Below are 13,779 nucleotides of genomic sequence, written 5' to 3'. Positions count from 1 at the left end.
TCCTCATGCCTAGCTACACAAGGAAGTGGCACTATATAATCCCCCGTGAGTAGCTCTCCCTGTCATAATGCAGCATCTTTACAAGAGAAAGAAATTATCTGACAGACATGTGACAGCTCAGAAAAAAAAAAAAAAAAAAAAGTAAATATTTGCTTCAAAGCAAAAAGATGCACACAAGAATTTCTTTAGAGGACAGCTTTAGAGTTCAATTCTTCTGTATAGGCCATTGAGAGAAGGAAAATAGGGTTCCATAGGAAAGTGAAACAGAGTTGCAGTCAAATGACTGCCAACTCTTTGTCCCGTTCAATGAATCAGTTTGTGTTTTCTTTATAAGAGGGGCACTCAGACTTTATCTCCTCTGGGAAAATGACTAAGGGCACATCATGTGCTTTTCCCCTGTAGGGCAAATCCTATTCATTCCTCAGTGTCTCACCTGATAAACCTCAACCAGCGCCTCGCTGTGGCACTGGTCAGTACACCTGGTATGTCTGGATAAACTTCAGAGCTACAAGTTACCTACCATATCGCTGTGGAAATACTACAGAACTTGACATAATGAGAAAAAGCAAATTACTAGCAACACTGAAATTATCTAACATGGGAGTTACTGAGAGGGAGGGAGGAAGGAAGCAGGTTTTCTGCCCAAGCCTTTCACACTGTAACTGAAAAAGGACTTCTCAGTTGTACCAATAGCTTAAAAACAGCTACTGGGAAACTTGAAGATAAAACAGCAATTCTACAGCAGTCAAAACAGCCATTTCCATTTCAGACTTCTGTTGCTTTTTAGGAATGGTTTAGTTATTTTATTATTATTATTATTTATTAATTATTTATTGTTATTATCGTCATCATCATCATTTCTTTCTCTGTAGGCCATTATATCTTCCTTTCACATACTTCTCCCCTTCTTCTATGTTTTCTCAAGGGAAAAGCTAATAAATGTTAGATCTGTTCTACAATGGCTTTTAGGTTTCTCAGAAACCCTAAGGAATACTTCTAGAGACAGCATGCACTTCACAAGGGTTCAGTGGAATCGGTCCAATAAATTCTTAGTGCTTGTTGAGATAGAACAAGCAAAACCTTGAGCACTGTTACGCTTTGATACAGCCCTTCTATAGAGCCATACTCTTAAGCTCTATGGCATCTCTTCTCTCTTCATAGGATGTCATTTACTAACTACAGACAGCAAAAGATTCCCTCCATGCTTCAGAGCTGCAGCTGTTCACATGAGGCTGCAAAGATTTGCTTTGTGAAAAGCACATTAAAGTATGTTTTTTATCTGCAAGTTCCTTTGTCAACACAGCTCTCTGCTGCTGTGCATACCTGCTTCTCCAAAATGACAACCTCGCTGATAAGAAATATAGTGGCTCTAAGAGGACATTGGTAGAGGCAACAACAGCTAAAAGGCAGGTTGTAAGCCATTAAATTGGTAAGAGCACTGGATTTTTCAGGCTGAAGATATTAGGAAGATTTTTTATTTTTATTTTTTTTCAGACAAGACGGCACACTTTCTAACTTCCTTGATATTTCTGTAGCCAGAGAATATTAGAAAACAATACATACACAGTGCATACATGATACATATGCCATAAAGTGCAAGGAAATGGATGGCAGCTTTTGAGCACAGTGAAAAAAAAATAATCATGAAAACACTATCAAAAGTCAGAAATAGGTACTTCTACCTTAACCTGTCACTAATGAAACATTTCCTGGGTCTATAGCATTACTTTTATCATTAAGCATTCATTAACAAAACCGTATTGCATAAAAAGGAAAGTACAAAAATATAAGAAAAACAGAGCAGGAAAAAAAATGAATACATTAGAGTGAAATTTCTAACTCTAAATTAATTATAAAATACTATATTATAAAATTATATTTTATAGAGACTATATTATAAAATTATATTTTATAGACTAGTCAGTAATAGGAATGGACAAATATATAATGTTCGGATACACAGACATTTGTATTCAGTTAATACTTAGATGATACTCAAGGCACAATTACAATTCTTAGTTTTCTGTGGCTTTCCATAAGACTGAGTTTTCTTAATATAACAAATCACGTCAGTCTCATATTTAATTTAAGGCATTTACGGCACTTACGAAACTCAACACTCAGTCTGTGAGTCTGACTGCAGTAGGTTTGGAAGATGGATGACATAAAAGTCTTCAGTCCCTACTGAGGAAATACAACATATGTAATTAGGAGTATACATTCCTTTAGCCTTCCAAAAATATGGAATAAAAGAACAGGATAATAATTTTCTCCATAAAACCTCAAAGAATCTGAGAACTATTTAACTTCATTCCTTACAAGAACGCAAGAAAATTAATGAAGAACTAGGTTTTGTTGCACACTATTGCTACAAATAGCAGTCTCAGTAAATACGTTCCTACGTACAAAGGTTTACTGCAGCCATCTCTTTTATGAATAAATCTGTGGTTCAACAATACTGAATTGAGTGAGAAGTTTTCCTCTTTTACTGAATGTCTAGTAAATGGCAATGTTTCCTGCATACATTTTGGGAGTGGACAAAAAGATTTCTTCAGGGTTTCATTAAACCAACTAACTAGAAGCAGGAGTGGCAGAACTAATGTAGAATTTCTCATTAGCCCTTGTGGTTTTTCTACACAGACAACACTTCGCTAAGAAACCATCAGGTAAATATTTGACTAGTCAGATTATTAATAGCTAATACATCTTCAGTGAGAAAACCTCAATAAAGGTCTGATTTTCATATTTCATCACCTCTCATTTGAGTCTTGTTTTATGCCTGTTCGATGCATATTTTCAATCAAATGGTTATAAGAGAAAAATGGCAGTAAAAGATAAAAAGATAAATTGAAGAAATGTCAGGAGTATAAATAGGTCATTCACCTGTTCAATTAGATAGCATATTTATTTTCAGTACTGCCATTTCATGAACATCAGTGTGCAAACATGAAGTCAATGTCTTTACCGCAAATGGCTTAAATCTTGTACAGTAATATAACTTACTTGCAAAGCTGGATAGCTCAGAAGAGAGAACCTTCTCATTTCGGAATTACAGGTTCATATTCCTTCTGATCTTACAGATTGCCTCCTCCCTGGAAGTATTCAAGGCCAGGCTGGATAGGGCTTTGAGCAAACTGAGCTACTGGAAGGTGTCCCTGCTCATGACAACAGGGTTGGAAGTAGATGACCTTTAAAGTCCTTTCCAACCCAAACCATTCTACGATTCTATGATTCTATATGATTTAAATTGGGTCTACTGTCTGGTCAGAGATGGATAATTAGAAAATATTATTGGATATATTGTTCCCAAACAAGTCACCACCATGAGATGTCTTTTATCAAAACTCTCATCAGCTACCAAAACCTGACAAAACATAAAACTTAAAATAGTGTTCAGATTATAGCATTATCTTCAGGGCACCCATGGTTATGGAATACGGCATATAAAATGTAAACAAGATATTGATTACTCAACCTGAAGAAAGATGTTTAAAAAATTCTTAAGGATTTAAAAGAAGAAAGAAATTCAAAGTTATAGACCCTATAATGCTTTCTTCTTCTACATTATATATTGAATACTGTTTTGTTACATTATATGCTTTTAAAAACCTGACACCATATCAGAAATGTGCAAAGTGGCATTGTTATTGTTGCTATGGGAACTAAAATATTAAACTTCCTGATTTATGTACATACATTATCAGACATAATGCTTCTTTCATGTAATATTTTGTAACAAATTCCCTCTCTCCCCACCAGTCTTCTGGGGACTGCTTCCTCACAAGAGGTACGCTGCTCTCCCTGGATGAACTTCTGCCTTTTTTGAAATCAATGGGAGTTCTACTGTCAGCTTCAGTGGGGGTCACCATTTCATCCCAGATCTCTGCACCAAATAGTGTTGCTTAGGAATATGCCCTGAAGATCTGATTCTGATCTCACTTATTCTGAACAGAAAAGGTGAGAGAGAAACAGAGGCAGGGAGAGACAGAGAGAGCATGAGTGCAAGAAAGCAAGAGAAAGCTAGAGAAAGTAAGATAACAAACAAGTCCTCTCTTCCATTTCAGACTTATATGCTAATATTTTCTTTGGCAATTTTCCCATCATTCAGTTTAACAATATAAATCCAAAGGTAATATAATCAAGACAGTTTTATGTCTCAGGAACTACCTAGCCTGGTTTTTTTCAATGACCCCATCTGTTCTTTTTCAAAATGAAGTCAGACATTTATTAAGGCTCTAAATATAAGTTCAGATGTGATTTGATAGCTGGGCATATCTAGAGGAAGTAGTGTCCAAAGAGAGAGCATTAATGGCAAACATTTTGACATCAAAATTTATGGGCCTGTCTGCTTTACTTTGCCATTTACAGACTCAGACATGGAATTTCTCTGCTTCAGCTGAGCATTTTAAAGGGCTTAGTCACCTTCCAGTTATCTGTGAGTGCTGCACAAATGGAGCTTCATGAAGGCCTGTTGAAGTCTGATAGGAATACTGTATGTGTTTGTGTGTGAGCATGTGTGTGCGTACATATGTTCTTATATATGTACTCCTGTATGATGTACAAGAATCATGCATACCTGACTATTCCAGTCCCAAATAATCCAAATAATCCCAACTAACACACAGTTCCCTACAGAGTAAGTAAGGAGACAGAGGTGTCAGAAATTTGCATGATTAAAAAAAAAAAAAAGTCTTTTTTTTTTTTTTAGCGCGAATGAATAAGAGTATTTGATCTGTAAATTTCTGTGAGTGACTCTCAGAAGATATGACTATGCACACTTCACAATCAGTAAGAGCTCTAGATGTTCCTCACTGTTGAAAATTGAAGGCTACGTCAATCTCCAAATGTCAGGCTTCTTTTTCATTTGTTTCTTTTTTATCTCCTATATCTATTATGAGGAGGAAGATGACTGTTGGGGTCAAAGTAATGGATAAATGTGAATGATAAAACTCCTACTCTCTCAGCCTTATCTGACATACAGAAGAAATAGCCCTCCTGGAAGACTGATGTGTCTGCCAACCACAGAGTAGTGTAGAGGACCTTAAGTGGTAAACTCTTTGGTGAATTCATATATTGGGGCAAAAGATGTTTTTTATATTGTTGGAACAATCAATGAATTGCATACAGCAAAGGAGTAAGAATAAAACTAGAATGATTTTAAGTATAAAAACGAAATTTTATTCTTCCATAAAGTTTCAATACATACACCTTAGAAAAGAAAATGGAGATTAGAAATACTGAAAAGCACTGTAACGAAATCCAATGTGTGTTTTTTAACTGTGTACCATCTGACAAATATATAAATCTTTCAACCTTCAAATATCTAATTCTCTTACTTATAACTCACTAATATTTAACCTGCTTGAAAAGAACAGACAAACACATCTAAGGTTCAAAAAGCTGACAAGACTACTAATGTATGTCATACTTATTGCTATTTTGAAAACTCAGTGTCTATACTTTTCTATTGTACACTCAATAAACCGGTCAAACCCATCTCTTAGCATAATTCCAGCTGACTGTTCTGTTAGATCATGCTGCTTTTCCTTCTAGACAAACCCAGATATTCTTTAAAACTTACTTAAAAAAAATTGTCTTTTAACTGCTTTTTTCTTAAGCCCAGTTTATGAGCCATTATGTGGCAACCCACAGTACATCTTTCAACAGAAATATATTTATGCATAATTTGTGTCTGAATAAAAAAAAAAAAGTTTTTACATTTAGAAAATCAATGTTTAATTAGTACTGTTTTGTAATTTATATATAACCATTAGAAATTCTGCAGGTATCCAGACTACTACATTGTGCATACTACTAACGTTTGCTGTACGAAAATGCACTGGTGATATCTGTCTCCCTTCAAGGTTTTTCAGAATAATGACCTACTCTGAATTTATATTTTGTCTTAGAAAACCAGAAGATAAGTGGTGCTGCCTGGCTGCAGATGTATGTCTCTGCAGATACAATTTATTGTATTACAGTCCAACTCATCTTGTCACATTGCACAAATATCTCCGATTTTGCAGTGCACGCCACGCTTTTTCTCAGACAGTATCACACTTTGCGTGCCAGAAAATTTTGTAATAACTGACTGAAAGGTGAATAGTATATTTTTGGCATATATGAAATATATGTTAACACATTTACTTCTCATTACACTATGGTGTTTGGTATGCATTTTATTTAATCAAAATCCGCAATCATTAATATTTTGTAATTTATTCAGTATTTTGTCAGGATTATGTCCTTCATTATTTTACTAGCATTAGGAGCATCACTTACTAGCTGGCAGATCAAATATTAGCCAAATACTTTCCCATTGCTGGGTATTTGATAGATATTATAGTCTTATAATACATTTTTCAACTTTAAGTTTTTTTAAGTCTTATGTAAATATCCTCCCCCCAAAACCTTTACTATTGCAAAGATTATTGTTAGGTAACAACTTACAGGAAGGTTCATCACCCCGACAATGATTAGATTCCACTATGATTAGTTTAACCTTATTGTACTAAAAAATTAAATAAGGCTATATTTTAAATAGTTCTATGAAAGTGGAATTTTCCTTCTAAAATTATAAATTGTGATATCTTTTACTAATTATCTGCTCAGACCCACAGTTAATGACCCTTAATCCCAAGATTTTCTATCCACTGTATATTAAAATACAATTTATGTTTTTTACCGTTCTTCTCTAAGACTCTAAGCAGCTATCAAGATTGGAGTCCCATTGTTAGATACTGTATATACCCATTAACCGGGAATTCTCTTCGTTAAGTTTAAAGGTTACAAACCTATTCTAAACTCATTGCTATCAAAGAAGACACATTCAGATGAATTATCATTCACTGCATCTATCATAACAGCCTATTTTATTCAATATAATTGCACATATAAAAAGTGGGAGGTAACAGACGGGTGAGTTTTAGAGGCAACTCTCAATAGGAAGGGTAATTGCAATGGGGAATTTTAACTCCTCAGCGAATGTTTGTAACAGAAACGGGATATCACACAGTTTCTCTGAAAGTCTCATGTTTTTAAACTGCTGAAATTAGGAAGGTGGCACAACAGTGTTCGTTTTTTTCTGCCTTGTAAGTTACTTGTTACTTACTAAATTTTACTCGTAAAATTGAAAATGAAACATGTTTCTGTGAAAGCAATCATAAAACTACAGAACATGCTTTAATGATGGAGAGAAAGCATTGCTTTTTTATAGAAAATGGAAACAAAGATGTAGGAAAAAAAGATAGTTACAAATGAATAGCAAAAATTTGTAGGCATAAAACTGGTAACATAAAGAACAAAATGAGTTGAAAGAAGCCTAAAAGGCAAAAGCAAACAGTTTAATTAAAAAATGGGAAAACAAAGCAACGGAAAATGCATTTCAGTTTCAAATGCATTTACTTAATAGAATGAGAGAAAAAAAATAGCTATAATATGGTCATAATACTTACATAGAATTAAAAGCTATGATTTTCTGTCATAGAGCTGAGAGAAGGCTGAAGGAGGTAAATACTCTACTTGCACTGGCCTTCACAGAAAAGTTTAATTCATGGCCAAACACTTAATTAAAGGGATTTTAATGATGGGCTAGGATTGCAAACCAAAATACAGAAAGAATAAATTATATAAAATATACATTCTGGATGAACTCAAGAAGGTAATGCAGAATGAAATTCCCTTAGCCAAGACAGTCTCTGAACCAATGATTATCTTCAAGAATTCATGCAGGACACAAGGTATCTCTGAAACCTAACAAAAGTAAGCATAGTGCTTATGTTCATATCAGATGAAAAGGAGGATCCAGAGATTGCTGAGCAGTTGGTCTCTTTTCAACAGCCAAAAAATGCTAGAGGATATTATGATAAATTCAATATGAAACATACATACAATGATGAAGTGAAAAACACCCAGTTTGGATTTTAAAAAGTAATTTCTGTTAAATCAATCAATTTTTTATTATTTTTAACATAACTCCTGGCCTATCACAGGTAGGAAAAGCAACAGAAGTGTTTTACTGTCTTTTTAAGGAGCCTTTTGTGCCCTCCCAGAAACATTCTCAAAAAAGTGTTTTATTGTTTTGGGGGTGTTTTTGTTTTGCAGTCATGGGAATAAATCTGCCACATTCATGTGTAACAGTAATGCAGCAGTGCATATTGTAAAGCACCCAACAGAAAAGGGGAGGGAGAGATCACTGTTTATTGCAGCATACCACATTATTATGACTTCTAGATTCTGTGAGGGGCAAGAAAAAATTAGGATGCACTAAACCTTCCAGAGCATCAAAGAGCACAGCATATATTATCCAGTGTAGCTCTGCAGAAATTAGCCTCCACAGGAGAAGCTTAGTGCCAGCTGTACCATCACTACACTGCAGATCTGGAGTTACAATGCAGTTGATGAAGGGTCCCTAAATGCATTCCATAGTACCTGGACTACCTGTTTTACAGTATCTATAATTGATCCTATTTGATAGAGTATTTGTTAGAATTATGCTCATCTCACAGTAAAACTAGATGGGTGAAAGATTTCTAAGTGTATGCTTAGATCTTCTCGGCATTTTTACTATGGAAGTAGGAGACGAAATAGAGAGTACTCTAATGAAACAAAAATGTGATGGATTTTAAACACTTTGAAAAGAAATATCAGAATTTTAAATGATTCCATTACATTTTAAAGATGGCCCAAAACACAACACCATGAGATTGACTAAAGATGAACAAAATACTCTGTAGGAAGGAGCAACTGAAAACATCAATTTTATTTTCACAACTATTTTGCAGAAAAGGATTTGGTCACTATACCTGCTAACAAACAAAATATGAGATAATGTTGATGAAGAAAAAAAAAAAAAAAGACGAGTATTTGAGAGATGTAATACAGAGATTTGTTAACAGATTTGTTGCATATAAAATATGAGGGAAATGGACAATTTGTTTCTTCTATGAATTGCTTAGGTCCAAGCTGAAGTTCCAAATCAAACTTAAGAAAAAGAAAAACCTACTGGAGAGAAGCCAGGAAAGAGCAAACAAGTCATGCTAGATTTAAAACACAGATTTAGGTCTCAGTGTAGGTAAAGCAATAATTATGGGATAATTTTATACACAGAAGGATGGGCTTACTTACCCCACAGTAAATTATAATTGAGAAAATTATTGACAATTTGATCAAAGGTCAGCTCAATGATTATTAGCAGTCAAATCCAGTGTCAGGCATAGTAAGAAAGAGGAAAAACAAACAAACAAACAACAACAAAAAAAAAACCACAGACATTGTCCTTCTGTTATTATATAAAACCATGGTGTATCTCCTCTTGAGTACTGTGTGCAGTTTTAATATAGATGCTTGATATGATAGATCTTGATAAAAATTGAAAATGATACAGTAAAGCTGACAAAGATTCGGAGAAGGGCAATACACTTGTTAAAAATACTTGGATTCTTCAGCTTGGGAAAGAGATAACTGGGCAGAAGAGAATCATGAAGATCAAAAAAATTAAGAACCGTAAAGGTACAAAGGTGTACCTTATGAAGGTAAATAGGAAACTACTTTTCCAATAGGCAAAGTAGGGAACATCAAACAAAAAGCAGTAAGTTCAAAACTAACTGCTTCTTCAAATAGTGCACAGAAAAGTTTCAGAACTGCTTGAACGGGATGTTGTGGATGCTATGAGTTTTAAGGGTTTGAAAAGCGATCAGACACTGGTCTGTTGAAAAATTTTTTTTAAAGGCATAATCAGCCTTGGGAAGTCTTCAAGACACTGCTCAAAGCTAGAAGAGTATTCTCAGAACGAGTAAGGCATTGGAACGGGTTGCTTAGGGAAGTGGTACAGTCATCATCCCTGGGGGTGTTTAAGGAAAGGTTGGACCTGGTGCTTAGGGACATGGTTTAGTGGGTGATATTGGTAGTAGGGTGATGGTTGGACCAGATGATCTTGGAGGTCTTTTCCAACCCTAATGATTCTATGATTCTATGAGAAGAGTCTCTATGCTCTTGCCTTCTCTTCAGTCTCTTCTCTGACCTGGATGGTTTGTGACAAAAAAGATTCATCAGGAAAAACAGAAGCTTGGCTTCTTTACTACAGAAAAAGTAGACTAAGGGAAAGAAGAAGCATGCAGAACTGAAGTGCCCTATGATGTTCTTCAGAAGAAACGATGATCAATTTTTTCAATAACTAGAAGCAGCAGGAGAAAATTGCTTAATTTTCACTAAGATAATTTACTTTTATGAATTACTGTGAAAAAATATTCTGGCTACTCAGATAACTGTAGAATAGCTTTCTGCAAGGTTTAGAACAAGACAGACAAACATTTGTCAAATATGGTTATCTTCATTCTTTGCAAGAAAACTGATTAAACCATTCTCCCCAGTTCATTTCTATTTTATGGCTACAATTGCTACCGGAGTAGATGAAGAAAATTAAAGATGTTTTTCAATAAAAGGTGCTTCTTTAACTAAAAACACCTTAAACCTAATGAAATTATTAAGTAAAGTTTTGAGACCGCATATATGGGGCTTTGTTCTTTCAAAAGCCTACTCTGTGATGGACAAAACTGAAGGTTTAAAAAAAAAAATGTTCTGGCACTTTTTATCATTTAAAATCTTTTAGATAGGAAGAGAAAGTAAGCCTGAGTGATGGAAAATTAACTATGAGCATAGAATTGAGCCTCAGTGCACGAGTATTAACAGAAGGTCATCTCTTGAATAAAAAGAGAATAAGCCCATATATGAACTCCTGTTATCTTGTACAGAGTCAGGTTTTGGATAAATATAGCACACTTAAAACTCCAAGATTTTCCAAACAATTATTTTCAGTTGAAAAGAACTCCAAACAACACCAAAAAATAATAATAAATGTGAAAGCATTTTTCAGTATTAAACAAATATTTAATAAGATAAAACAAAAAAAGATACCACTTTTGTTCATCAAGATGCAAAGTTCAAAACCTTCTAGTTTGTTTAGAATAAAGCTTCAAAAGAAGAGGCAATGTGAGGTCTCTCCAGAGGAAGTATTGTTCTCTTTTCAGAGTGGGAATAGATGTGCTTCCAGCAACTTTCTTCTATCATCTGATTGTTACCACAGAGTCTGTCCATTATCGGAACCCGTCTTTGTCTTCCCTCTTTATCTCACGTTGTCCTCTCTGTATGGCATGCGATGAGGGATAAAGATCTGACTTCCTATGGTAACTGCTGCTGTACCAGACTAGTGAAGCATGATGCCAGTGCTTGTTAAATCATTACTTTTATCCAGTTTATAATTGGATAACTGTTTTCAAAAAGGATGCAGTGCAAAGGAAAAAAAAAAAAAAAAAAGTACATCATTAACTTTTACAAAGAATAATTCTCTTACCATTTCTGGGTTAGTCTTAAGAGTTTCCTAATCACTAACTCAAAAGTAGAAATCGGTGAGAGTTAAAATGCATACAGACACAAAAAGATAATGGAGTAGATTAACCTGTACACCAACAAAATCTAGGTCAGGCTTAATAACCTTCAATTGCAGCTAACATAATGAATATTAAACTAGTCAACCACGACAGATGCCTTCATGAAGCCAAACCAATTTATTTTTTTTAGAAAAAATATAATTACAATATGCTGACGTTTACGTGATTTTTCGCTGTACAAAGGTGTTTTAGTATTTCTAGCAAACTTGTCACACATAGTTAATGGTGGATCTCTATCAGCAATATTTTAAGGTGAAAATACTGCATTAATCTATGAAGAGGGCCTAAGCTCAGTATTTTTTCCAGCACAGATTTTTACCAATATATGTGAGAAAAAGGGGGATGAAAGGAAGAAAGGTAATTGCTTCTTAAGTGTGAAAATCCCTCTAAAATACAAGTGGAAGAAGACTTTTTAACTGAGAGTTAAAGATAATTACTTTCTGAAAGTGCTATTGAGTAAAATTTCCCACAGAAAAGAGTAATCACAAAATAAAAAGTATTAAAAATTCTTGGTTGGCCATTTTCCAAATTCAGCACATGACAATCAGGTTTTCTTTATCCCGTGAAGGCAATATATTTATTTTCTGGAATATACCTATATATATATACATAAATATATATATATATATATATACACACACATACACTATAGCCCTGGAAAAAGAGTAAAATGGAGCACCAAGCAGCACTAAACTTGTTCTGGCAGGAAAACTGGTTCACTAATCTGAGGTTTACACAGTAAATTATAACCATGTTATGAAAATTGTCAGGAAAAACACAGGAAGATGAAGAGTAGTCTTTTCTACACTTGTATCTTGTGTAGTATCAAGGAGTCTGCATCAGATCTGCCCAATGTCTACTATTCCAGTACTGTCTGAGAACTGATAAAGGGAATGCTGGCCCTTTAAAAATTTGTATGTGATGGTTGCTGGGTTTTTTTGCTTGTTTTTTGGTTTTAATTTTTTTGTATGGAAGGTGTTATTATGTCATTCATAGAACAACTTTAAAATCAAAATACTGTTCTCAGTCTCTCCTAAATGTAATGCTAAAATAGACATGAATGCTAAATGAGTATTTGCCTTCTTTTTAAAGCAATGAGACTATCATCTACTGTACAAGGAATCAATACTGCATTTGAAAAGAAATAATTCAGAAGTATGTGCATATACAGTATATTAAAATCATATACATTGACTTGAACACCTCAAGTATCTTCTGTTAATGTGAACATATATAAGCAGACAGTATTATCTTTTGGCAGACTGATAAAAGAACTGGCTATCCAAATGGTTATTTGCTATTTAGAATCCAATTTATCAAGCCATTAATATACAAAAATTCTGCATAAAATACCCTTCAAGCTAGCTTTGATGGTGATTGTTCTGACAATTCTAATATTCGTTATCAGAATTATGGTTCTCATGTATTATTAGTCAAAAATTAAATACAAGAAAATAATAATGGCATTGAAACTGGTGAAATGATTTATCTCCTTCTACTCTTTGCAGCTAGGCTGGATCTACACTATTTCTGAGAGACAATTGTCTATCTTCTTTCTTAACTCTAACTGTTCCTCTTACGGGGACGTTAAATCTCCTCTAAAACAATTACCTTGAAAAACTGATGAGGTTGGAACCAGGTATAAACAGGTAGCTAAAAGTGTAACTATAAAGAAATGAACTAGGTAGTTGCTAGACATTATACAAGGGGGTCACAATTTGGATTCTGTACTTTATAGTGAGGAAAACTTATTCTTTTTGTTAAGAAATGCTGCAATAATAAACAGGTCTTCTGTACAGTGTTTGACAGACAGTTGTGGGAAGTAGAAGAACGCACCTTAAATTAATACAAAGATTTTATATTTTCCATATGTAAATGTCACAATTATATGTCTAATTAGGCATGCAACCATGCTTTTGAACTAGAACAGGTGATACCTAGCAGCAAGAGAATAGTTGCATACTTAAGTAATGGCCTAGAGAGAACTAGATGAGCCAGAGGCACCAACATCTATTTAAATATGCTATGCCATTTTCAACATAATTAGTTATCTAATTGCAAACGCAAACTTAGACAATGCATTTGCACATGTAATTAATTACAGTTTGTTTAAAAGCACTTCATTTGTGGTGCTTTATTCTTTGTCTCCTACAAATTACATTACCAAAGGATTTTGATTTTTGAAAACAACAGAGAAAAATGATGAAAATGAAGAAAGATATATGTACAAAGTAAAAGGGTAATACACCATTAATGCTACCTAGCACTTCAAAAACACGTCTTTTCCTTCTTTTCCTTTTCCTTTCCCTTTCCCTTTTCCAACAGGAATCTA

At 34.2% G+C, this 13,779-nt stretch overlaps 1 protein-coding gene across 11 annotated transcripts in view; it reads right to left on the bottom strand.

Moving 5' to 3' along the window:
• The window catches only part of IMMP2L (inner mitochondrial membrane peptidase subunit 2), a 465,930-nt gene that overhangs the window by 117,964 nt on the left and 334,187 nt on the right, over positions 1-13,779 (bottom strand). The window contains exon 6 of one of the 11 annotated variants that reach the window (XM_066991708.1): positions 10,933-11,266. The exons of 9 other annotated variants lie outside the window; for them this stretch is intronic. In XM_066991708.1, coding sequence (XP_066847809.1) covers positions 11,230-11,266 — 37 coding nt within the window. In that variant the 3' untranslated portion in view covers positions 10,933-11,229. Of the gene's footprint in view, positions 1-10,932; positions 11,267-13,779 lie in introns of those variants that run through there. One more of the 11 variants, XM_066991714.1, reaches the window with a different exon arrangement.

This window comes from Anser cygnoides, chromosome 1 (genome assembly GCF_040182565.1).
Source record: "Anser cygnoides isolate HZ-2024a breed goose chromosome 1, Taihu_goose_T2T_genome, whole genome shotgun sequence".
Classification (NCBI taxonomy): Eukaryota; Metazoa; Chordata; class Aves; order Anseriformes; family Anatidae; genus Anser; species Anser cygnoides.
Note: the sequence above shows the minus strand (reverse complement) of the source record. Positions and strands in the feature narration are given on the sequence as shown.